The sequence below is a fragment of the Tenebrio molitor genome, chromosome 5, assembly GCF_963966145.1.
Source record: "Tenebrio molitor chromosome 5, icTenMoli1.1, whole genome shotgun sequence".
Taxonomy (NCBI): Eukaryota; Metazoa; Arthropoda; class Insecta; order Coleoptera; family Tenebrionidae; genus Tenebrio; species Tenebrio molitor.
Window position 1 is genome coordinate 3,624,330 of NC_091050.1, and position 23,063 is coordinate 3,647,392.

Consider the following 23,063-nt stretch of genomic DNA (forward strand, 5'->3'; position numbering starts at 1 on the left):
GTAATTTATGTAATTAACAGTTCAGTTTAAGGCAGTTAACATTAAAAAAGTTCTGTATTTTCACAGAAAAAAGGCATGCTTACTACATCAAGGAGAAAATTGAAAATTCTCGCAAATTGACATGACAGCGTTTTGAATTATTCTATTTTACACATCAACGATGAAAAAGCAGAACCGCGTTTTTAATACTGATTTGTGTACTTACTTGAAATTTTACAACAAACGCGGTTCTACAATTTTAGCCCTGGATAAGCTACACTGACTACTTAATTATTAAAATATTTTATAGTAGTAAAACGAAAGAGTTTAATTAAATATTAAACCATGGGTTAATAATTTTATAGTCAAAGTCCTTATTTACATTTAATACATAACATACTAGGTAAAAAAAAAAAAACGCAAGTAAGCACATACTTTCAATTTCTTCTTACAAAAGTGAAAGTCTAGTAAAACTGCGATGTTTTTTGCATTATTTTCCGCAAAAGAAATTGATTAGAAAAAAAAATCGAATTACTTTTTAAACTAACGAACTCACGTTTTGTAACATCCAGCTATTTATTATCCATTGTTGCCTCCACTTTGCACGTAGACTTAAGTTATTACATAACTTAAAATGCTCAGTATTAATTTACCAATTCTTTAAAAAATATCTGTTTAGTACTATAGTTAATAATTTCAACTATTAACATTTGACACAGGGGTTTCAGTGATATTTGTACAGCTCAAATTTTTATACCGGGTAAAAATGCCGCTATTTATGTTCTTAAAATAATTAAATCTTTGACACACCTATTTTTATCATTATATTTCGGCATTCGTAATAAAGAAAACAACACAACACGTAATTCGTACGCCTGACAAAATCTTTAAATATTAATTTAATATCATAAAACTTTAGTGATTCGAAGAAGATTACAATTAATTTATGTAGTTAGCACACAGAGAATTAAATTTATTACACAATAATAAAAAAGAATTTGCTTATCGTAAAGTAAATAAATCACTACATGGGGTTCTATTGAAAATAATATAACTAAAGTATTTAATACTTTTATTGGTTAGTTTTGTTTGACGATTTTGAAATCTAGCAAAATTAACAACGTTAATAAAATAAACATTCTAGCTTCAGCCACCCAATCAAATACGGATAACGAACACATCGATGTGTATTATGATATGATTAGTATGAGTACATTTTAACATGGTAGACAAGCAATTACAACTAATTGATATGATAGAATGATATGGCTAGCGATGATCAGCAGGTGGTGGTGGTTGATTTACTCTACCTGGAGTGTCTTGATTTAACTGAGACGCAGTGACACTTCTTGTTTGCAATGTTGACGTTGGAGGTTCATCCAACAACTGCCGCAGTCTTTGCAGTTGTGCTTCCAATTGTCTGTTGTGATCCTCTAAAATTTGCATCCTAGCTTCCAATCTCCCTTTATGTTGTCTTAACAGTCTAGCTTCTGCTAAGACGTCGTGCTGGGGTTGGGGAGGATGAGGAGTCGCGCCTCTTTGTAACTGTTCGTATTCCTGTCTCAGAGCAGCATTTTCCACTTCCAATTCTCTTATCATTTCCTGCAATTCTGCCCTTTGTTCTTCGTCAATCACCAACATTAGCTGCCCGGGACTTGCAGGACCGCCTTCCAAAGACTGACAGTAATCCGCGATCAAGCGATGCTCATCTTCGGGAGATGCGGCACGCAATTCGACTTCTGCCAGGCGGCTGGCATATATTTCTAAACGAGAATGCATGTCATTGTGTTGCGGAGATGCCACAGGACTCTCCAATTCGTCACCTTCCAGAACCGATCTCACGGGTAAATATCCCATTCTGGGATGTTTCAAAAAGTATCTTTTACTTTTAAATTTATTTTTTAACGCTTTTGTAAAGTCCCTCATATCTTCGACGGATGTCGTTGCGGCACAGTATTCGTGCATAGGATGTGACAATTTGTGTCCTTTCGTTAATCTTCCCGCAAAAAAACATGACTGACACATGTCAAAGTTGAAACATTTTAGACATCTGTATCTTAAACCCACTATTGGATACTGTTTACAACTATTGCATTTCGCTTGATGTTTAGCAGTTTCCGCGGCTGCCAGTCGATGAAGAACCGGTAGCCAAACTAAAGACTGAGGTTCTTGTTTCAACCAGGCTAGAAAGTGAGTAGCTTCGAGTTCCTCTCGGTCTCCGAGACAACTGCGAACGCTCGGTTCGATGTTGGATCCTCCAAAGGCGGCAACTTCTCCGAGTTGCCGCGGAACTTGAAGGACGTCGTGCAGAAGTAAACCCAGTTTTCTTTGATCAGCTTTCTGCTGGGGATCGGCAATTAGTCGAAACAAATAACGATACTTGTCTTCTAAATGGCCTTTGCTCAAAAGAGTCAATCCAACCTGCGACAAAAATCAACACGTTATTTTTGTTTAAACTGTGGATAAAATATTTACCTTAAAACTAAGGACCCTGAGTTGTCCTGTGCGTTGGCTGTCATAAACGTTCAGCAACCAGTTCAGACCCAAATCGACGCATAAAGGAACATCGACTAATGCTGGTTGTTGTCCTGCTGCGGCTCCATAAATTGCTCTTAACACTAAGATCATATCCGCAACGTCTAACAATTTGTCATTCTGCCCTCTCAAACCGTGTAAATCGAATGCTTCTGAAGCAGCATTAATACTGACCAGGTCCAAACATAACTTTTTCTGGATGGCTCTCAACTTTAGAGCTGTTCGATAAGCGGAAAATCTCACTTCGTTTAGTTGCAGAAGAGATGTGGCCAATTCGAGCATTTGGGGATGATCCCAATGCGTAGTCTCAGTACTGTGGTTTATGTAATACGGAACTTTATTAGGAGTAGTTGAACGCTCCCAAGGTGGTTGAACGCTCGGTGGTCCAGGAGATATTTCTCCTGAAAATATATTATTTACAGGTGTATCAGAAATAGGTACAAAATTTTAACATAATTGTTAAATAACATTTTTGCAAATTCTCAAAATTATTTTGTTATTTTACCCCCTTTTAATTTCACGAGCCGTTTACCATCTCTGTATTTATTAAAATAAACTTTTCATTTCATTTAGAAAAAAATCGACCGTGAATAAAATAATGAATTAGGTAAGCAGTAAGAAGCAGTAAAAACTTGTTAGGTTCCTAATCCTTTCCATTGTTTTTTTCTTAACTGCAACTGAAAAAAAGCGATAAAATAATGCCATCGGTCAGTTGTCGTCTTGCCGTTGTCAGTGATTTGTGTTAATTTGCGGAAGCAATAATAACTGTAATACTCAAAACGCGTTCCAAGCCCGACACATTTATCAAAAGGAAGATATTTTGAGCAGTGTTCAGGATCAACCAGGCCATGGATGGGTAAGTCAATTACTGGAAAATTTTCGATGATTTTTATAAAGCTTCAGGGCAATTTTTCCCCAAAAAGTTACTAAACTTATTGGTTGTCCTTGGCGAGTTTTATTACCACTTAAAATTGTTGTATACTCCGTACTCTGATAGATTGGTCGTTTTTTGACAAAAGACAGACCCAGAGAGTAGTGTGGCGGGAATTAATCTGCAGGAATACAACGGTTTTCTACATAACGTGAAACAATTGAGATGGAGAGTTTAGTATTTTTCACTGCTTTATGTTTTGGAACTAGAATTTAAAAACGTACAATCTATCACCGTACGGATACACCCGGTATATTCCATAATTATTTATAAATATACCAAAATTGCAAAAGTAAATTCACATTTGTTACTGTTATTAAAAATATATCAATTGACCGCTATAAACAAATTTAGTTTCAGTTTTCTAATTGTTTTCATAAAACATGTTATGTCATTTGAATATTTATTTCAATTCAAAGTGAATTTTTATGAGTTTAACTATGAATAAACATAATAAATATGCAAGATTTTTCATTCATTTGCGTTCATAAAATATGTGATTTTTGAATCGGTCCAAAAGCGTTAAAAAAAGTGCCATAGCGTGTCATTTTTTAACGCAATTATAAAATTTTTCATTCATAATAGTTATTTAAACTTACGGGCGCCAAAATTTTTTTGTATGCAACTCGTTAGTAAAGTATCTTTTTTTTTACTCGGCGGATTACACACTCGCTTCGCTCGTGCGGCAAATTTTCCTTCTCGTTAAAAAAAGTATTACTTTACTCACATGGCATTTTTAAAAACATAGATGAAACAAATTAAAATAATTAGATCACCACTGACTTCTAAAAACAATTAAACATTTTAATATATCTGTCCACATGTTTTTCTTGGTAGAATTTAAAAGTAAAAACTTTGAATACATACTTCTAAAGTATCGTCTTTGAAACATATCTCCATAAATTATTTTACTGATCCCGTAACACTCACTTAAATTTTATGGGAGAATTCGTTCGACATCTGTTTTTCCAGTAGGTAAACGTATTATGCAAACAGTTTATTTTTAACGCCTACAAATGATTTAACACCTTTAAATCACATTTCAGCTTGATCACTTGTTTTCTCACTCGCGAGTATTGTTATATAAGACAAACTGTGTTAGAGGTATTATGTTGAATATCTCACGTGCGTTGCAGTCTCTCAAGGTAAATTCAATTTCTTTTGGTGACCAAATGTGAAAGTTTTGCTGTAGGCACGAAGATTTTTCAGTAGTAAAATTAGATAAGTATTTAGATGAGGTCAACAACATTTTTTAATTTACATATATGTGGGCAGCAGTTTAGATGAACTGAATCCAATAGTTAGGTACATGTTGTGGATGAAAAAAGTATAAAAGAACTACCACTCAAGACGGAAAATATATAAATATGTGATTACATCAAATCATAATATATATTTTTAAACTAACCTTGTGTTGTACTGGTGAGTTGTTCCCTTCTTTCTCTAATTGCCGCTTGAAGTGCTCTGCATCTGGCACTGCAATCTTCGAGTTGCGTGGCCAAATTATTTGGCAATGCATTTCCTAGCGATGCAGCTTGAACTCGTGCTTCCTCTAAAGATCGTTGTAACTGAGGAAGTTGAGTTTCTAAGTTCCTTAAACTGGCCAACAGCTCTCTAGCTTCGGCGGCACTTCTAGGTCCACTCCAACTTAATGTAGCTCTCTCTAATCTTGAAACAGCTGCAGAAGCTTCTTCAAGAGTTAAAGTAAGCTGCTTAAGTTTCTGAAAAAGAATTATTACAGTTTTCAATGATCATTGCAATTGAAAAAACCTACAATTGTATTTTGTTCAAACCTCGTCGCCAGTTGATCAGATTTATCTATCAGAGCATTCCACTTGTCTGACAATTTTACTAATTCTCTTCTTAAATTTCTTGCAAGGTCTCCGGATGGATCTCCTGCTACAAATTGACGCGCACTCCTCAAACTCGCCTCAACTAGGGGTCTTTTGTCTTCTAATTGTTGGCGAAAGGCGCGGTGATCATCTTGTCTCGCTGCTAAACCTAGTTCAGTGTCTTTCCTAATAACCCATTCTGTTAATTCCCTCAGTGAAAGTAAAAGTGCGTTCCAGTAATCGGCATTATGTTCCAAACGATTTCTAAGATCTGAAGTTCGAGTTCTTAACGCTTGCCATCTTCTTTCCATTTCATCTCCTTTGAGTTGAAGCATTAAAGCGTCTTCAGGCGCCATCGATCCAAGCAAGGCAAGATTAGAAGAACGAAGAGCTGCATGCGCTGGTGCCTGTCTTTCAATGTCAGCTTGCAATTCTTTTAATTGATGAGCAGCTCTGCGAGATTCTGCATCTCCTTCTAACGTTTCAACCACAGATTCAGCTTCACTAAGCCATGCCAAGAATTTATCAAGAGAGCGGTCTAAGTTTTGTAGAGAGCTTAAAGCAGAATGCAACAATTTTCCTCTATTAATTACACAAGCATCAAGTCGAATATAATGTTGATTGATATATTCTGCTGCCTGAAAGATTTTCACTTTGTGAAAATTGTGAAGATCCACATGACCAATTACCTTTTTATAGCGACTAGTGTCTTCATGTTGGTGTGCAGTGATCAGTCTTTGAGTGAGTTGATGGAACGATTCGATTTGTGCTTTGAACTGATGCAGTTCTGCATGCAACCCTTTTTGTTCCCTGAGTTGTACCTCGAGGACATCAGCCGTATGTCCCACAGCTGCCATGGACGCTAGTCTTGATTCCATCCTCTGAAGCCATGCTTCGAGCTCTAATCTTTTCTGTTCAAAATTTTCTTCTTTTTTCTGCATTTTGACTAATTGGGCGGATGTCACATATTGGATGTTAACAAAAATGGGTTTTGAGAGGCCATTTCTTCAGCCTCTCTGAGGCTTTTCATACAGATCAATGTTTACAACGTCGAGGGTTGATGACCGCGCACCTGTTTCCCTATCATAACACTCCCTAACATGCTGCTAAGAAATAATCAATACAACCTCCGTTTTAATGCGTTATTAGCGCCTGCTGCTTACAATTTATTAAAAAAAAATCAGATTTGTAAAAATGAGAAAAATGTCACATTGACAATTTATTTACAGCGTTGCCTCTTGATGGAATGAAAAAAGTTAACAACCCTGTGGGATCTATAAAATGATCGTGACTGTATATTTTTCGATGAAAATATAATTTACGATATTACATGTCTACTAATTTTTAACCTATTAAGTGTAATTTATTTTCGTCGACCTTTTAAAAATTAATCAGTTCCGTCACTGTGCATTACCAACCATCAACCAAGAAGAAATTTAAAAAATATCTCTTACTTGGCAACCTTGGCAACCCTGCACGTATTGTTTGACAAAAGTTTGTTATTAGTTGAGGTTATGTAGTTTTGTGATTTGTAACTACGTTGACGTAAGAAGTAGTAGTTATTGTCAACGTACGTTGTTCAAATTGCAACTACATTTTAATGTTCATGTAAAAATTAACATAAATATCTCGTTTGATTTATCTGTCGGGTGTAAAAGTCAAGTTAACGTTGTGATGGTATTCAGATGATCTTTGTTCACTACACCAGTTAAAATAATGGAGAAAGCTCCAATTAATCTCATTTCCCACGATGTTAAACAAGAGAATAATGTACCTGTAAAAAAAGAAAAGTTGATAGAAGTGGACAACCACAAAGCTGGCCTTGCCAATCTTCGAGCCATAGTTTTTCTACTGTTATGGTATTTTTTTAGTGGTTGCACTTTATTTTTAAATAAATACATTTTAACATACCTAAATGGAAATCCTACTGTCTTAGGTAAGGCTCCTTTAAAAAGTTTCTCTTGAATCATCCATTATTACTAGGAGCTTGCCAGATGTTAATGACAGCTACATGTGGATTTGTACAGTTATATTTCCCTTGTGGAATGTATAAACCATCTCAAAGACTCAGCAAGCCACCTGGTTTTTACAGACACATGGTTTTGGTAGGATGTACAAGGTAGATTAATTGAGAAAAAATTTTTAGCAACCTTTTATGTGTATCTTTCAGGTTTCTTACAGTAGTTTTGGGATTAGTAGCTTTAAATTATGTTGCAGTAAGTTTTACTGAAACAATTAAAAGTTCTGCCCCTTTATTTACAGTTTTAATATCTCGATTCTTATTAGGTGAGTTGGAAAATAATAGCTTCTAATTCCACATCATTATCTTTTAGGTGAACAAACTGGATTGTATGTAAATTTAAGTTTATTACCTGTGATGTCTGGATTAGCCTTATGTTCAATTAATGAAATTAGTTTTGAAATACGTGGATTTGTTGCAGCAATGGCAACAAATTTGACTGAATGTATACAAAATGTTTATTCTAAGATGTTGATATCAGGAGATAAATTTAAATATACGTAAGATACTTAAAATTGGTAAATTTTCAAATTTATTTAAGTTTTTGTTTAAGGCCAGCAGAATTACAGTTTTATACTAGTATAGCAAGTGTAGTTATTCAAATTCCAGCTACTTTACTTCTAGTAGATTTGCATCATGATAAATATGTTGACTTTAACATAATCTTTTATTTTATGTTGAATGGTATTTTTTTCCACTTCCAAAGCATCACAGCATATGTGTTGATGGATTATATTAGTCCAGTTACTCACAGGTAAATAATACAAATATTTTTTGAAATTATTGATTACTTTATTTTATAGTGTTGCAAACACAGCAAAGAGGGCATTTTTAATATGGTTGTCTGTGGTGATGTTTGGAAACCAGGTTACTGTGTTGAGTGCTGTAGGCACCATTACTGTGATAGCAGGTGTATTTATGTATATTAAAGCACAAGAATATGATGATAGGTTGAGTTCAGTTAATTTAATACAAAGAAAAGTTAGAGCAATTTAGGAACAGTGGATGTTATAACATTTTTATTTCAACATTAAAAATGTGATCTGTTTTTGTCAATTGAGAACAATCTTCCTGATAACTCATTTAGCATTTTTATAACAGAAAATGATCATAAAAATGCAGGGTCCAAGCTTTGATGGGACATGTTTGCTAACTCATGTTATGTATATCTACTTAGTTTGGATATACATATCTGGTGAGGAAACAAATATGTGTTGTAAATTTGGTCAAATTAATTACATTCTTTTAGTATTATTTATTTAATTTATTAATAAAGTGATGTTTCATATGGTTGTGTAAGTTGTACTTAATTCAACATTCCAATATGTTGTGCAAATAATCGTTTAATTGAGGAAGTGTACATAATGTGACATTTTTTATACTGTAAATTGTTTATAAATATTAATTATTAAATTGTTGTTTTATATTGGGTTTTTCATTTTTTTTCCCAATATTTACATAATGCCCAGTCTGTGATTAAGTTACCTTGCCTTTTTTGTTAAAACAATTGCATATAGCGTTGCAAACTTCAGGTGTAAACAAAATATTAAAATCATTAAATTCGTTCATTTTTTGTGTAAAAGTCGCGTATTTTCTTTAAATTTAATACGTAGTGCATGTGAACCGTCGTCTGCGCTGATCGTAATATCGGCGCGGACGACGATGTGAACAAATAAAACGATCATACGTCATATCTTATTGCAATATATAATTTTAATCTAGTTACAAAACGTCAAATGTCTTATGATTGTTCGGTGTTTCTATAGATTTCAACATACCTATGCTTCTTGGGTGTAATTATTTAAATAGGTATCAATAATATGAATTCTAACGATTACTAAAAAAATTAAACATGGATTTGTGGAAAACATTTGATTTAACAGCTAAAACGCTTCAACAATTTGTTAAGAATGTGAGTACGGTACAGCGAATTTTGGAAGATAAGGAAAAAGCCGAGTTATTTTTTTCCCGTTTTCCATTCGAAAAACTTTTAAATGTTACCCTCATGGATGGTGACAGTTTAATGTAAGATTTACGAGGATTTTTGACTATTTGTACAGATCAGTTTTATGTATTTTTTTATTTATATGTTGCAGGTTAAGTATAAAAATTCTTGATTTATTTAGTGACTACGAAGATTTTTACAATAATGATGAACGGTTTGATTATACCGTGGAATTCATTTTAATTAATTTAACGAACATTAATGACGACTGCAATGAAATCTTATTACTTTTTCAATTACTGTCAAAGATTCTATGCAGGTATGTGTTTTGATTCAACTTTTAAGAAATAATAGATATATTTGCTAATTAATGCAATCGGAATGACAATCTGATTAAATTTAAAATAATAATATAAATAATATAAAATGTCAAGTGAAGCAATTGCTTCTAATAACCAAAGGTCACTGCCTACTTGGTTTTATGTTCGTTTATGTTTATTGTATTGAAACAAAAATTTTTAATTTAATGTTCGTAAAAAAAATATTGTACGAGCCACTTGCGTGAAAACATCTTCCGCTCATTCGCGCATTAATTAAAGGCATTCCTTCCTTGGTCGCTCGTGCTTTAAAAAAATGCGCTCATGCGGGAACATCGTCTTCCCGCACTAGGCTCGTAAATAACTATTTAAGTACCAATCATATGTAGAGATGGATTTCTTTTTGTGGGGTCACATGAAACAACACCCGTAAATACAATAAATGAGCTGACAAATCGAACTCAAAATGTTGCTGAAATTCAAACAGGATCAGCAAGCAGAACGTAACAATCGTTGATTCGCCGTGTTGTGGCATAATATGTGAGAAACGGTGGACGTCACTTTGAATACCTTTAGTGATCTTGATGTGCTTTAAATGGGTTTTCTTTTCATGTTTTTGTTTTTGAATTTATACGTTATATTATAATACAGGGTTATTCTAAATGATTGTAGTCGAAGTAGGCCATGCCCATGTTATTACATTTTTGCCGCTTTCATGTGAACTGTCAGTTTTGTCGCTGTCACTGTCATTTTTTAGGTGAAAAGTGCGATGATGAGGTTTTTATTTATTTTTGTTAAATTAACGATTGAATCCAGAAATATTGTCTTGTTTTGCACCCAATTTAACTCCCGTGTGTACTCACTTATTCACATAATTTTGATGTTTTTTTTATGTGGAGCGGCAACCATAAATTTTACATTGAGTTTTCACGCCTACTTCGACTACAATCATTTAGGATAACCCTGTATAACATAACTGTTCAAATACAATACACTTTTCCTCTTAAATCAACCATTTATTTCATAAGTTTGATATTTAAAAAAGTAGTTACGATCTCTTACTTCTTATCATACTTGACTTGACAGTTGTCACGTTGACTTTATAGTAGCAAAGCTTCAACAAAAATGATTAGGTAATTTATTATTGTATGCTAATACATATACCAAAATAATGTATCAGTGGCCCGAATGGGAGTGGAAAAGGTTAACATATCCCCATCATTTCAGGTGATAAAAAAAGGTTTGCTGAATCTTTTGGAAACTCCCAACACCTGAGAATTTTTTTGTACATGTATTTAAAAAACACCTGTATTTTTTTATCATCCTTTGAGCTTACTATAAACTGTATAGTTTTTTTTTTAGAGGTAGTAAATCAATGGACGATTCATTTAAGAATGTGTTCGATAGAGAAAGAATATTAGAAGTTATGATAAAAATGTGCAGATTTAAGATAGTGCAAAAATCAAATTTTATATTTTATGCACCTCTTTTGAATTATTTGTTAGATACAAATTTCCCAGATTCATTAAATCGCATTGTTTTTGATCTGTTTCAAAAACTCAAAGAATATGGTGCCTTCATGGAATTAGTGGTAATTGCTAACCTTATTTTAAAGAGGTAAATAAATATAATACATCTTCTTTTAATTCCCAAATCAAGAGTAGTAATTTAAAAGTTCCCGCAAAGTAGGTTGTTTATTGGTTTTTACTATTTTTCAAACGATAGTTAAAATTGTTTCTAATTTCGTATTGATGGTATCTAGTTATTAATTTTTATTTATAAAAACACAATAACCGATAGTTATGCCAGTTGTGGCTACTTTTAAACCTCTTACTCGTAAATTAAGATATCTTTTATAACTGCAATTAATTCTTGAAATGATGTACATTTTTTACAGCAAATCTAAACTTTTGAATGAACTCTTCCAAGATATTTGGGAGTGGTTAATAAATAAATCTCTTGAGCTATTTACTGGGGTAAGATTATTTGTTTATTGTTACGGAGAGCTGAGTAATTAGTTCTGTTATTATTATAAATAATACAATAGTACAATAAAAAATAAGAGAACAGTTAAAAATTTGCATTTAAATTAATAAATAAAGTTAGTTCTTTCATGGTATGTCTGCGTTAGTGTTTGTATTGGTAATACCTACTAACTAAATAAATTCATTTATTGCAGAAATACGATGAAGATCTTGTCCTAAACTTAATTGATTGTCTAAGCAAACTACATAACAATTGTGTATATCTGAAAAATAATGCAAAATATGAAAATTTAAAATTAAAGGAATTGATCAATTCTTTATACAAAAATTTAACAGAAATTTCAAGTGATATTTGCCTATATACAGCTAACTCTCGATTAAGAGTTGGTTCGTTCAAGTTACTGGAATTTATGTTAGTGGAATTTTTCGACGAAGAGAAGTTACCCCATGTTTCAACAGAAGAAATTTCAAATCAGTTCAGTAGCCTGTCTGAAGATGTCGAACGTTGGCCACAGTCAGATTGTGATATATTTCTCTGTATTTGTCATATGTGTATTTTGTACAGCAGGTAACATTTACTGATTTTTAAAAATAATATTTTAAACCCCCCCTATCTTAGAATGTTATGGAAAAAACAAGATGTCTTAAATGCTGTGACAAGATGTTTTTATTATCGACGACAAACTATCGGTATTTGTGTCCTGAAATCGCTATATTTTCTTTATCCGGTCCTGACAGATGGAAAATATATCGACTTTTATACCAGAACTTTGGGCGATGATCTTTTGAATTATTTTAAAAAGTTGTGTACCATTTCGCATTTGTATTCATACAATAGTCATCAATTAAAATGGATGCTCGAGAAAGCACCAAAATCAATTAAAATGTTCATTCTAAGTCAGTGGATGGACACAATCGAAAACGAAGAAACCCGTGAAGAAATGTTGATGTCAGTCATCGAAACTTGTAAAGCCGAGAGAGTTTTATTAGCACTTATTTTGGACAATACCTTATTGGCAAAAAACATAGGATTGAAGTCAGTATAGTCAGTGGTTTCACGTCGTATTATTGATATACACTTTGATTTTAGATCAGCTTTGTTGTTACGTAAAATGGCAAATAATGACGTTTCTAGAGATGTAGCACTCGTATTACCTTTAACAGTTGACAAACCTACAATTTTTCGTAATCTTATAATTGCCGAACCTGGAATTCCTTTGGATTCCAGCGACTGTGTATTAATTTGTTCCGTAATGGGTGCTGTTATACCGACTCTAAATGATTCAGAAGTATTAAAGGGCGCCTGCACATTTAGCAGTAAACTTTTGGCGAGTAGTAAGGACGACCCTTGCGCCATTAAAGAATTTTGTCGCAATACAGAGAACCTTCGTTACCTTATAGATACTATAGATAAAGTCGATGATTCGACGGCCGTGGAAATTATTAGACTTCTTAAAGTCATAATTTTAATACAAGTAAATATATTAATTTGTAACGAACGTTTTTATTACTGAATGATTACAATTTTAGCAACGTAATAAAATACAAATGAAATACAATCTAAAAGAAGATTTTAAAGTGTTCATTAAAGGTTCGACGGAAAAAATTGGCAAAAGTCTTAAACTATTGTACTATGTACTGACTTGTAAGTATTCATTGATAACAGTGGATGCAAGAAGTGTTTTGGCAATATATCACGTAATATTGGATTATGGGTTGAATTTTGCTCTTCAAGCTTTAGTATATGATTGTATAATAATATTATTAAAACGATTACCCTGGTTAGCTCAAACAGTTAGTAGTAGTATTCACATTGAAATGGCATGTTTATCAGTTTGTGACTCTGAATATAACAAGAATTTAGTTAAAATGTTAGATGTTTGGTTGACGGTCATTCGAAAAGAACCATATAACGGATTTTGCTCTATTCCAGTAGCAGCTATTAAAAGCTTCATATTAAGAGCTTCTTTTAGTAAGTATGAAGTAAGTATTTAAAATTATTTGTAAAATTTCTCTAATCTATTTCTATGTGTTTTTAGACACAACAGTATCTTACAATTATCGAAGATTTACTAAAAAGAGAATGTTATCAATGCTAGTGGTGTTAGGAAAATACTTTGATTATTATTATTTCTTTTTTCATATACTTTCAAAGGTATAATAAAAAATAAAATGACAATGGTTCTTTTATTTTTCCTTAAATTCATACTGTAACGTATAAAATATGATAAAAAATTCTCAGCAAAGGCAAATAAAAAGAATTAGATAACATTTTACATGTTGTTGCTTAGATGCTTTTTCCGTTTAAGTTATATTTCGGTTTTTTTTTTTTTTGAAAAGGAATAGTTTTTCATTTGTGAATGTAAGGATATTTTCGTTCTGTTATCCACCATTTTAATTTGTCGTATTGATTGCTAGGTAAATTATTAAAAATAAATTACATTTATTGAATGTATACAATAATATTGGCACAGTTTGGGCCTGCACATAAATGTCTAAATTATTTTTTTTATCTATAAAATCTTAAGCTCAACATTATTAAGTACCTAACCAAGCAAACATTATTTTAATGGAACTTTGAAAACTTTGTATATACAAAAACTAAAGAATTGGGCTATGTATTTTATAATCATAATTTGCAAATAATAAATAACTTTCACGATAGGACATTATTATATTTTAATAACGACGATAGAATGCACATTATTCAAATTATTCTAATTAAATTGAAAACCATTTAAAAGAGTTTTGTTCGTGGTTATTTCATACATTTTTATCTTAATGTACATTCAAATATAAGTATTCCACGATTTTCAATTATTAATCAGCCTTAGTGGTGAGCTGCCGGTCTTGTTAATCTCCTTCTCCCGGCCAGTAATTTGTTTAATCCCCTAGGCTCTTCAGTTGTGGTACTGGAAATGGCAGCTGGAGCCTCTGTATCTTCACCTTCTTCTGCTTCCGAAACTGCTTCAGTACTGACAGGTTCCTGTGGAGCTTCACTAGAAGAAGCTTCTGTTGTTTGACCTGGTCTCCTCCTGGCAAGTAATGGATTAACACGCCTAACTTGTACTGGAGTGCTGGCAGCAGCTTTAGGACGAGCTTGTACATTGACACGATGCTTATTTCTTAATCTACCTAGGGGACTATTATCTACTGGAGCAGCCGAAGTTTCTGGCTCCTAAAAACAAAAATATTGTCAAAACTAAATTTAGTTAGGTATAATTTTTTGCGTACTTTTTCTTCTGAGGTTTCTGCATTGCTAGGCTGTTCTTCGTCTCCCGTCACATGATCTTCCACGGCTGGTTCTTCTGTAGTTGTTGTAGTTTGACCAGGTCGACCTCTGGCTAAGTTAATCCTGGGTCCTGGTCTTAAAGGTCTCACTCCACTACCAGCTTGTATTCTTCTAGTTTTCGCAGTGGTACTGACAGTCTCGGAGCTGGATGCTGTTTCGTCATCTGACGAAGAACTGCTTTCAGGAGCTGCGGTTGTTGTTCGGCCTCTAGTTCTTAGGTTGAAGGACGAACGCGGTCTAGTTAAACCTGGTCTCGAAGATGGAGCCGATGTACTGCTAGCAGAGTCATCCTGAGATTCAGAAGGGGCGGCTGTTGTGCGGGTCCTAGTGCGAGTGCCACCAAATCGAGATCGACTTAATGTGGGCTAAAAAGTAGACACAAATAAATTATTTAGATGTAACAAAGCAAATAAATTTTACCCTAGAATGGCTAACTGGTTTTGCTTCATCTTTAGATACTTCTTGTTCAGCTGCTGGTTCAGGGGTAGTTCTCGCACCTGGTCTGTGTCTTCCTCCAAAACTGGGTCTGTTGAATTTGCTTTTTGGTTTTGTTTCTGTTTGGGTAGCTTCGGTAGTAGACGCTGAGTGAGTTGTTTTTCGTCCGCGACCCTTGAATCTTCCTCTACCTAGAGGTGCAGCTTCAGTTGTTGTAGTTGTTGTAGGAGCTGGAGTCGTAGTAGTAGTAGTGGTTGTAGTGGTGGTCGTAGTAGGAGTTGTTGTTTCTACAACTTGTTCTGTAGTAAGTTCCACCGTAGTTAATTCAGCGGTTTCGCCATCCGTTGTGTTTTCTTCAGTACTTAAATCGCCATCTTCTCCAGAAAGCTTCTGCGTACCTTGGAGAATTGCATAGAGATCCAAAGCAACTTTATCCATCGGAGACATTACTGTGGTTCCCTCTTCTTCTTCTGCGGCTTCAGTAACGGCTTCTTCTTTGCTTTTTTCAGGAGTATTATCAGATGAGTTGATAGGTTCCTAAAACAGTGACAAACCGTTAGATCATAAACTTGAAATGCAGATTTAAGTTCGTATGATTCTTATATCAAAATTTGGTGTTATCTGTCTGTGGCCCAGTCAAAAATAGCAGTACCTATATTTCTTTTCCTTAGTTTTCAACAATTAACTTTAGATATTTAACCTTTTCGTCACTTTTCACTTTTTCTGAATAATATTAAAAATTTGAAAATGAAAGATGTGGTGTTGACAGAAATGTGTAACTTTGAAAGCAAATTGAAATTAGTATTTACAGGTGGATCCACACTTTCATTAGGCGTTGCTCCCAAGAAACGTACCGGTCCTGCTGGAAGGTCTGTAGGGAAAGAAGGACTGCTAGCGGAAGGTTCAGATCCCGGGTGAGTATTAAAGGATGCGTTGTCCACCAATTCCAAAGAAGGTCTTCTCACATTAGCACGTGTACGTCCACGAGATCCCTAAAACGTTTAAACTTAGATATGCGCATATTTAACAATTTTATGTTTTCCTTGACTTTTACATTTTTATAAATCTAAAAATGTGATTTTTTAATTCATCAAAAAATATAACGGTAGTTCATGTGCCCATTTCACGCCTACTTTAATTCAAGGTAAGCACAACTGACCTGAGTTTCGTCTGAAATACTATCAGCTTCTGTCACAGCGCTAGGTGCAGCCTCAGTAGTTGGCCTTCCTCTTCCTCGACCTCGTGTAGCCTTTGTTTCCTCTTCCGGCAAAGGTGTGGTGTTGAGATTTCGACTCCTTGGTGGAAACCTAGTATTGGCGGGAAGTCTTTCTTCCCCAACTTCCTCTTCGCCGAGCTGCCGTCCTCTGGTGCGTCCCTTCGATGAAGGTACCACTTCGTTGGCTTCGGGAGCAGCACTGGTTCGTTCCACGTTATTTCGACCTTTAGTGGAGGATTTTGAGATCTGATTACGCGCCGGGCCATCGTGAGAGTTGGTAACTTTCTGATCGTCGTCGTCATCATAGTAGTAATAGACATATTCATACTCATATTCTTGGCCATTTGGGGCCTTCTTGATTTGGATTCGAGATCGCTGTTTTTCGCTCCCGCTAGCAACTAATGGAATATCGTCATCAATTTTTTTCGGGGCAGCAGCTCCCGTGGTCAAAACTGGACTGGGGCTAGTGACAGCAACATGCTCTTCTTTAATTTCTTTTTTTGTTCTTTTATTACCGCCTCGTCTTGAAGATTTTGTTGTCGTCCTTTTCGGAGCCTGTGTTGTGCTCGTTTTTAGTTCAGTTTTATACTTTTCTAATAATTTGTGTACATCTAATTTAATTGCACCGGCTGGAGCTGGTGCTGCGGCTTCGCCCGGATCAGCTTCCCTCTTGTGGTGCTTACTTTTTGTCTCAACTTTTTCATTAGATTCGTCATGATTTAAAGCATAAGTAACTGACGGTGGAAGTTTATGTGCGGTTTCGAAAGGACGGTCTTCTTTGTTGTGCTTGTCTTTTCTAGCTATAGGACGGGCACCTGAACCTGAGGTTTGAACAAAAACGTATTCTTCGCCAGGTTTGGGTTGTGTGATTACGTCTTCTCCTGGATGAGGGAATGCAAAAGTTGCTACAATCGTTACGCACACAAATCTAAAATTAAAATTTACTTTTAAAATATTGAACGGATTAGCAACATCTACTTAAGCAATGCGAACTTATCACTAACAAGCATTTAGTCAGGTTTAAAACGTGTTAGACAAACACTAAAACGTTGCTGGTATTTACTTATTAGAACTTGAAGTTTTGCAATTATTATTCAACCAATTCCAATAATTCCATCGAAGATGACATTTTAACAAATTATTAGTGAATTGTATTGTTCAAATAATTGGTTCTCACATGAAATTGTAATAATTTATGCATTTAAAATTATACAGGGTGTATCCGAATTCCAACGACAAAGTTTCAGGGCAGATTCTATGATCAAAAATAAGCATAAAACTCTTAATACATATGGAGTCAAAAATGCTTAGTTTGTCAGATAATCGACTAAAAATTATATCAGCAACAAAAGAAATCGGGTAGAATTTTTTGATGAAACGTACAAAAATAAAAAGGAGCAATGTACAATTTACAAAAATTGCCAAAATTTCGCCCCCCTGTTCAATGCACAGATAACCCCATAAAATCCAAGAAATTCAGATCGTAATTTGTTTTTATGTTTTTCTTGATTATCTCACAAACTAAGCGTTTTTGACCCCATATGTATTAAGAGTGTTATGCTTATTTTTGATCGTAGAATCTGCCTTGAAATTTTGTCGGTCGAATTCAGATACACCCTGTATAGTATTGACATTCGTCTGTCAAATGCCGTTAACTGATAATAATTCTTAACGTAGATACAGAATGAGTAAATTACAATTTATAAAATATTTTTCCAAATACGTTACAATGTTCCATTTTTTATATATTTAAAAAATTACATAATAATTCAAGCAATTTATACGAGATACCTTTGGAGAGATTGAAAACAGAAATGTAGTTATTTTTAAATAAACATCTTGCGTAAAGTTAAGAGAGTTTACATGTATACAATCGCTAAGTTGATTCAGAATGCTAATGATGATTGCAATAAAGATATATTATTTGTATATTGAACTAAAATGACGATTTTCGTAAATTTTTTATAAATAGAAATGATTTCAACATGATTCCTTGTTACAAAATAGTAATCCTTTGTAAACTGTAGAAATTAGATATTAAAAAAATGTTTAAACTGTTTAATTTTTCTAACGCTAATATTGCTAATAACAACGTAAAAATAATTGTTTCAAATCCAAGAAAAAAACTGTTTTCATTACAACATTTAAACACCATTCGCGTTGTTTTGGCATAAAGGGAGGGCATGATTTATTTTTTTAACGTTGGACACACTGTTTGATTGCCGTCACTAAAGTGCCTGCCATGCGGACCTATCAAAATGAACATAGGTAATATGTTGCTGAATTCCCGCGATGTCTGAGTATTCTTCTATTGCAAACTAGTAAAACATTGCACTCCTGCACTAGACATTGACGCTGTTTATAACCTCAAACTTAGAAAAACATAACCTAATTCAACCAAATTAAATGCAAAATTTGACCTCCCATTATACCAAAACAACGTGAATGCATTTTAAATTATTAATTTGCAAATAATAAAAATATTTTGCATTTGTTATGTTGTGGTATTGATTTTAACATTATAAATGATATTAAAAAATTTTTAGTATCAGTATTTGTATTATACGAAATGATTCCGCATTTTCCGTCAAAATTGTGTAGCAATTGCAATTTAAATCTTGTGTTAAGCAGATACATAAGAAGAAATAAAGTTACGTAAGGAGAGAACAACCATGATTAAATATGATTTTTATACAGACATGTGCATTACGAGATAACTTTCTAATTATGTTTATAAATATATTTTGATGTCACACAATTGATTTTTAAATGTGAATCGTTCATTATTCAGACACTTACTTAATCATTTTGATAATGTCAACTGTGCGAAGAAAGTTTATAATTCCAAACGCGTAAATTTTCGAATCGTTTTGGGGTAGAAAAAATGTGTTTCTAAGAAAATCAAATTAACTTCCAATCACTTTCATTGTCAATGGGCAGTGGCGTCGATGCCATTGACATACAATCCCCATTGGGTTGGGCAAAAGAGAGTGAAAGATGGAGAAATTTGTTGATCAAGGTCAGATCACGACCTTCCAGAGAGAAAGAAAGTTTCAGCCCCAAAAATATTCTTGATGCGCTTCCGGCGAACGAGATCCTATTTCCCTTTCAATATAGCATCGTGTAAAGAAACTCTGTAGTTAAATTTCTTCACACCAGGAATAATGCAACAGACAAGATGCATTTATCGAAACAAGTAGTGTCAAAACAGCGTGGTTTATTGCATAAAAGTAATAATTATTTTGTTCATTAGTACATTTCATAGTCTAATTGCTAGCAACAATTCGCATATTTTCTTGAGAGTTGCAATAATTATACGGCGTGTTAATTTTTTAAAAATTTGACCCTTTCATGAGCGGTCGTGAGTATTACAATTATTTGTTATGTTAATTGTCTTTGAGTACTGCAGAGCCGAGAAATGCACCAATAATTTGCGAAGATCGTGAGGATGTCTTCACTAGTTTCTCTTCATCAAGTGTGTAAGTGGAATAATTATACTTTTTCCTTTAAATTGTACAACTGATTGAAACTGTGCCATAGAAAACACCCAAATTCCAACATTTTTCAAGTATTTCAAATAGTTGTACTGCATTTATTCAGACGTAATACTGACCCCATTCAGGACTAAAGTTCACAAGTTGTTAAATTTTTTCCCATTATATTCGTGTTGTGATTGCATTATTTTTTAACAAGTTGCAAAAGAGCCAATATTACAATGTAATAATGCGGTCTCAAGCTACAAAAAGATAACCGCAGTCTACCACTTTCCCTGTTGAGAGATGTCTAATACTACTGTAGTACTTATTAATTCCATCGAAGCGGTAAAAGTAAAAACCTTGAGTGAGTAAAGTTCAAACTGCACACAGCTAACGGGTATAGGATCATAAATTTTAATGAAGATGCCATGAACATTATAATGTTATATAAATGTTAAATATAAAAATAGCGAATAAAGAACCTTCTTACGTATCTCCTATTTCTGATCTTCAAAATACCTAGCTAATAGCTATTGTTTCCAATAGAAACGTTAAGTTGGCGCCGCGTAGGCAACGAGGTCTAAATTATGATAAATCTTTTCCATTGTTTTGAAAAGAAAGTGAAATTTATGTTTGCAATATGACGCATAAATCATCTTTCACTGATTATGTATTATATCTGTGTGCATTTCTTTATCAAAAAAACTATTGAAGTATTACTGAACTTTAACTTTATTAATCTTGATGACAATCTAGAATCAAAATATTATATACAGGATGGCCCAAAATTTCCGGAACAACGTAACGGCACGTTGTTAAGTAGTCATTAAAATATCAGGTAAAAATGTTTAAACAAATCAATCTTCTTTTTTGTAACTGACTTTTTTGGAACTGCTGTAAATAATGAAATAAATAATTGCAAACCTGATCATAATCATTCACTAGCTAGTGAAAAAGAAATAATCAAAATCTTCTTTAATAGTTGAAATAAATGAGATCAAACTGCAACTTTCGAGCCTAAATATCTTCAAATCTAAAAGATATAGAAATCATTTACTATTTTTCTCATATTTTCTAACATGAGTTGACATTGCCCCATTGAGTTGTACCCTGTATATACATGTTTTACCTGACTAACATTACCATTACATTACATTACAACACAGTTTTACTATTAAATTATTATTTTTGCCAGCAGAAGTGAAACTGTTTCGAACTTAAATGAAAATTACATAGTGAACGCTTGAAACAAATTTAAATTCAAATATGTATGTTGTTACATTTTTCTACTAGAATCAAGACAAAAAGAACCTAACAGTATTATCGAAACAGTAAGTAAAGAACAATTATATAATTAATTGGTTAAATTTAGGTAATAATTAATAAATAATAATGTTGTAAACTATATTTCACTTCAACATTAGTAAAAGGGGAACCTATGTAGTAAATATTTTTGTCAAGAGCGATTCAATAAGTACATCAAATAATTAACAACTACAAATAAGGGTCAGCTTGTCTTTTGAATTAAATTTGATAATAAACTCTGTTTAAAAAAATATATTTGTTTAAGCAGCTAAGTTATGAGAAACACAAAATGTGTATAGACGGCATTCTGTCATTTTTGGCTTCTAATTTAGGGTCAAATAACATAAAACTTGACATTATATTATTTGTCATTGAATTCATATTTTATTATATTAAAAAATATTTGCTATATAACCAGTTTGATTGATTTAGAAAAGTAATAAAGAAATTTCTACTGTTTTAGTAACCATCAGAGCACTTTTTGAAATATATAAGTGTGCTTGATTAAAATCTATCTCTTATACTATTTATAGGGTTACAATATTTTTGATAATTATTAAATTATATGTATAATTTTACTAGCAAGTCAAGAAATAGTATGTCGAAATGTTAAAGTTAGAAAAAAAAACTATTAACCCAGATTAACTATTAGTTATAATATTTTTTTCTAGATTACTTTCCCATACAATAGAATTAGCGGTACCAGATGCTAGCGTTAATTTAACAAATATAAGTCGGTACAATACTGAATTTGCTCACCATTCAAAATTTCACTTGAATAATACTCAATTTCATCAATAACGAGGCACTGAATGACATTTTTAAGTACAAAATCGAAAACTCAACTCAAACATTTGGTTACGTGTTTAAACATATTGCCACTTGTTACGTGAAATACTTAAGTTTCGACTTTCTTTATTGATCTTATACGTAGAGTGGACAGATATCACTTGGCATATTTAAAATTTGGTCATACTTAAATTAAAAGAAAATGTCAAAACTTACATAAGAAAAGTGCCGTTTGCCATTTTCCAGTCTTCCCACAAAACTGCGTCGGCGAAAAATAATTGTTTTTTAATTGAAATAAATTTTTATTTGAGGGCGGCAGTAATTGCCGCGTCGAGCTGCACTAGCCACACTATGTCACTATACAAAGCCCGGAATCTCACTCGTTACACACAACGCCACATGCCCAACAACAAACACACCACAGAACTCCGCCAGGGCAACTTTCGCTGTTGAGGCCCCGAGTAACCAGCAAGCTACTGTTAAACTGCCTTTTATAAGCGCTCTCTTTAACCTGAAATATCCATAAAGACGTCCCTGGATATCCTCCTGCAAAAACCGGACTTAATACATCTGAATAACAAGGTGGAGACTTCAACGCCAAATGAGGCGACAAACTATTCTTTTTTCAACATGTTACAAATAGGGAATTAACTACCGAATTCGAAAGAACAACACAAAAGTAACATGAACATGAACATAAACTGAGGGCATTTTCAAAAAGTAGAGGTATCGCCATTATGATATACTTACTTACAGCTTTCGTGCTAATTATTTGCTCAAATAATTTCTAATCAATTTATTTGTTTTTTATATCGTTTCTCTGAACTTATTAATTAGTATGTGGCAAATATTATTGAAAATGTAAACCGTTTTTATAAGAGAAAGTCTAAAGTAAAATGAAAATTTGTAAACGATGAAAAACAAGAAAGAACAATTTGCGATTTTGATAGTGAGTCATGTTATTCGTATCTCTTCAGTTCGCCTCGTCTTGAGATATAATAATCTC

At 33.3% G+C, this 23,063-nt stretch overlaps 4 protein-coding genes across 7 annotated transcripts; 2 read left to right on the top strand and 2 right to left on the bottom strand.

Moving 5' to 3' along the window:
- Positions 1 to 1,037: 1,037 nt before the first annotated feature.
- On the bottom strand, positions 1,038 to 6,556 carry Dys (Dystrophin). Of its 2 annotated transcripts, XM_069048924.1 has the most exons (5): positions 5,967 to 6,550; positions 5,220 to 5,915; positions 4,854 to 5,166; positions 2,455 to 2,915; positions 1,038 to 2,400 (listed from the first exon to the last, which is right to left on the bottom strand). In XM_069048924.1, the coding sequence occupies exons 1-5, from the start codon at positions 6,216 to 6,218 to the stop codon at positions 1,249 to 1,251; spliced, it is 2,874 nt and encodes a 957-aa protein (XP_068905025.1). In that variant the 5' UTR covers positions 6,219 to 6,550; the 3' UTR covers positions 1,038 to 1,248. The 2 variants fall into 2 exon arrangements, with proteins under 2 accessions (XP_068905025.1, XP_068905024.1); XM_069048923.1 differs by having other exon boundaries at positions 5,220 to 6,556.
- Positions 6,557 to 6,757: 201 nt separating this feature from the next.
- On the top strand, positions 6,758 to 8,723 carry LOC138131746 (solute carrier family 35 member E2A-like). 2 transcript variants are annotated; one of them, XM_069048934.1, is made up of 6 exons: positions 6,758 to 7,213; positions 7,261 to 7,396; positions 7,448 to 7,563; positions 7,611 to 7,797; positions 7,839 to 8,051; positions 8,101 to 8,723. In XM_069048934.1, exons 1-6 carry the CDS (start codon positions 6,994 to 6,996, stop codon positions 8,291 to 8,293), a joined length of 1,065 nt encoding a protein of 354 aa, XP_068905035.1. In that variant the 5' UTR covers positions 6,758 to 6,993; the 3' UTR covers positions 8,294 to 8,723. The 2 variants fall into 2 exon arrangements, with proteins under 2 accessions (XP_068905035.1, XP_068905036.1); XM_069048935.1 differs by having other exon boundaries at positions 6,775 to 7,213; positions 7,851 to 8,051.
- Positions 8,724 to 8,833: 110 nt separating this feature from the next.
- Positions 8,834 to 14,316, top strand: LOC138131744 (uncharacterized). The gene is made up of 9 exons (XM_069048928.1): positions 8,834 to 9,322; positions 9,394 to 9,561; positions 10,922 to 11,176; positions 11,457 to 11,535; positions 11,739 to 12,112; positions 12,164 to 12,580; positions 12,635 to 13,019; positions 13,075 to 13,527; positions 13,584 to 14,316. The coding sequence occupies exons 1-9, from the start codon at positions 9,150 to 9,152 to the stop codon at positions 13,641 to 13,643; spliced, it is 2,364 nt and encodes a 787-aa protein (XP_068905029.1). The 5' UTR covers positions 8,834 to 9,149; the 3' UTR covers positions 13,644 to 14,316.
- Positions 13,718 to 22,542, bottom strand: LOC138131742 (uncharacterized). 2 transcript variants are annotated; one of them, XM_069048925.1, is made up of 6 exons: positions 22,274 to 22,542; positions 16,431 to 17,415; positions 16,081 to 16,263; positions 15,257 to 15,808; positions 14,779 to 15,201; positions 13,718 to 14,722 (listed from the first exon to the last, which is right to left on the bottom strand). In XM_069048925.1, exons 1-6 carry the CDS (start codon positions 22,294 to 22,296, stop codon positions 14,375 to 14,377), a joined length of 2,514 nt encoding a protein of 837 aa, XP_068905026.1. In that variant the 5' UTR covers positions 22,297 to 22,542; the 3' UTR covers positions 13,718 to 14,374. The 2 variants fall into 2 exon arrangements, with proteins under 2 accessions (XP_068905026.1, XP_068905027.1); XM_069048926.1 differs by having other exon boundaries at positions 16,126 to 16,263; positions 22,274 to 22,541.
- Positions 22,543 to 23,063: the final 521 nt, after the last annotated feature.

Coding starts and splice junctions, on each gene's coding strand:
- Dys (XM_069048923.1), bottom strand. CDS start 6,218: ATGCAGAAAAAAGAAGAAAATTTTGAACAGAAAAGATTAGAGCTCGAA. Junction 5,167..5,219: donor GGTTTGAACAAAATACAATT/GTAGGTTTTTTC, acceptor ATTCTTTTTCAG/AAACTTAAGCAGCTTACTTT. Junction 2,401..2,454: donor TCAGGGTCCTTAGTTTTAAG/GTAAATATTTTA, acceptor TTTTTGTCGCAG/GTTGGATTGACTCTTTTGAG.
- LOC138131746 (XM_069048934.1), top strand. CDS start 6,994: ATGGAGAAAGCTCCAATTAATCTCATTTCCCACGATGTTAAACAAGAG. Junction 7,214..7,260: donor TGGAAATCCTACTGTCTTAG/GTAAGGCTCCTT, acceptor CATTATTACTAG/GAGCTTGCCAGATGTTAATG. Junction 8,052..8,100: donor ATTAGTCCAGTTACTCACAG/GTAAATAATACA, acceptor TTTATTTTATAG/TGTTGCAAACACAGCAAAGA.
- LOC138131744 (XM_069048928.1), top strand. CDS start 9,150: ATGGATTTGTGGAAAACATTTGATTTAACAGCTAAAACGCTTCAACAA. Junction 9,562..10,921: donor CTGTCAAAGATTCTATGCAG/GTATGTGTTTTG, acceptor TTTTTTTTTTAG/AGGTAGTAAATCAATGGACG. Junction 11,536..11,738: donor CTCTTGAGCTATTTACTGGG/GTAAGATTATTT, acceptor CATTTATTGCAG/AAATACGATGAAGATCTTGT.
- LOC138131742 (XM_069048925.1), bottom strand. CDS start 22,296: ATGGCAAACGGCACTTTTCTTAT. Junction 16,264..16,430: donor GTATTTCAGACGAAACTCAG/GTCAGTTGTGCT, acceptor TAAACGTTTTAG/GGATCTCGTGGACGTACACG. Junction 15,202..15,256: donor AACCAGTTAGCCATTCTAGG/GTAAAATTTATT, acceptor TCTACTTTTTAG/CCCACATTAAGTCGATCTCG.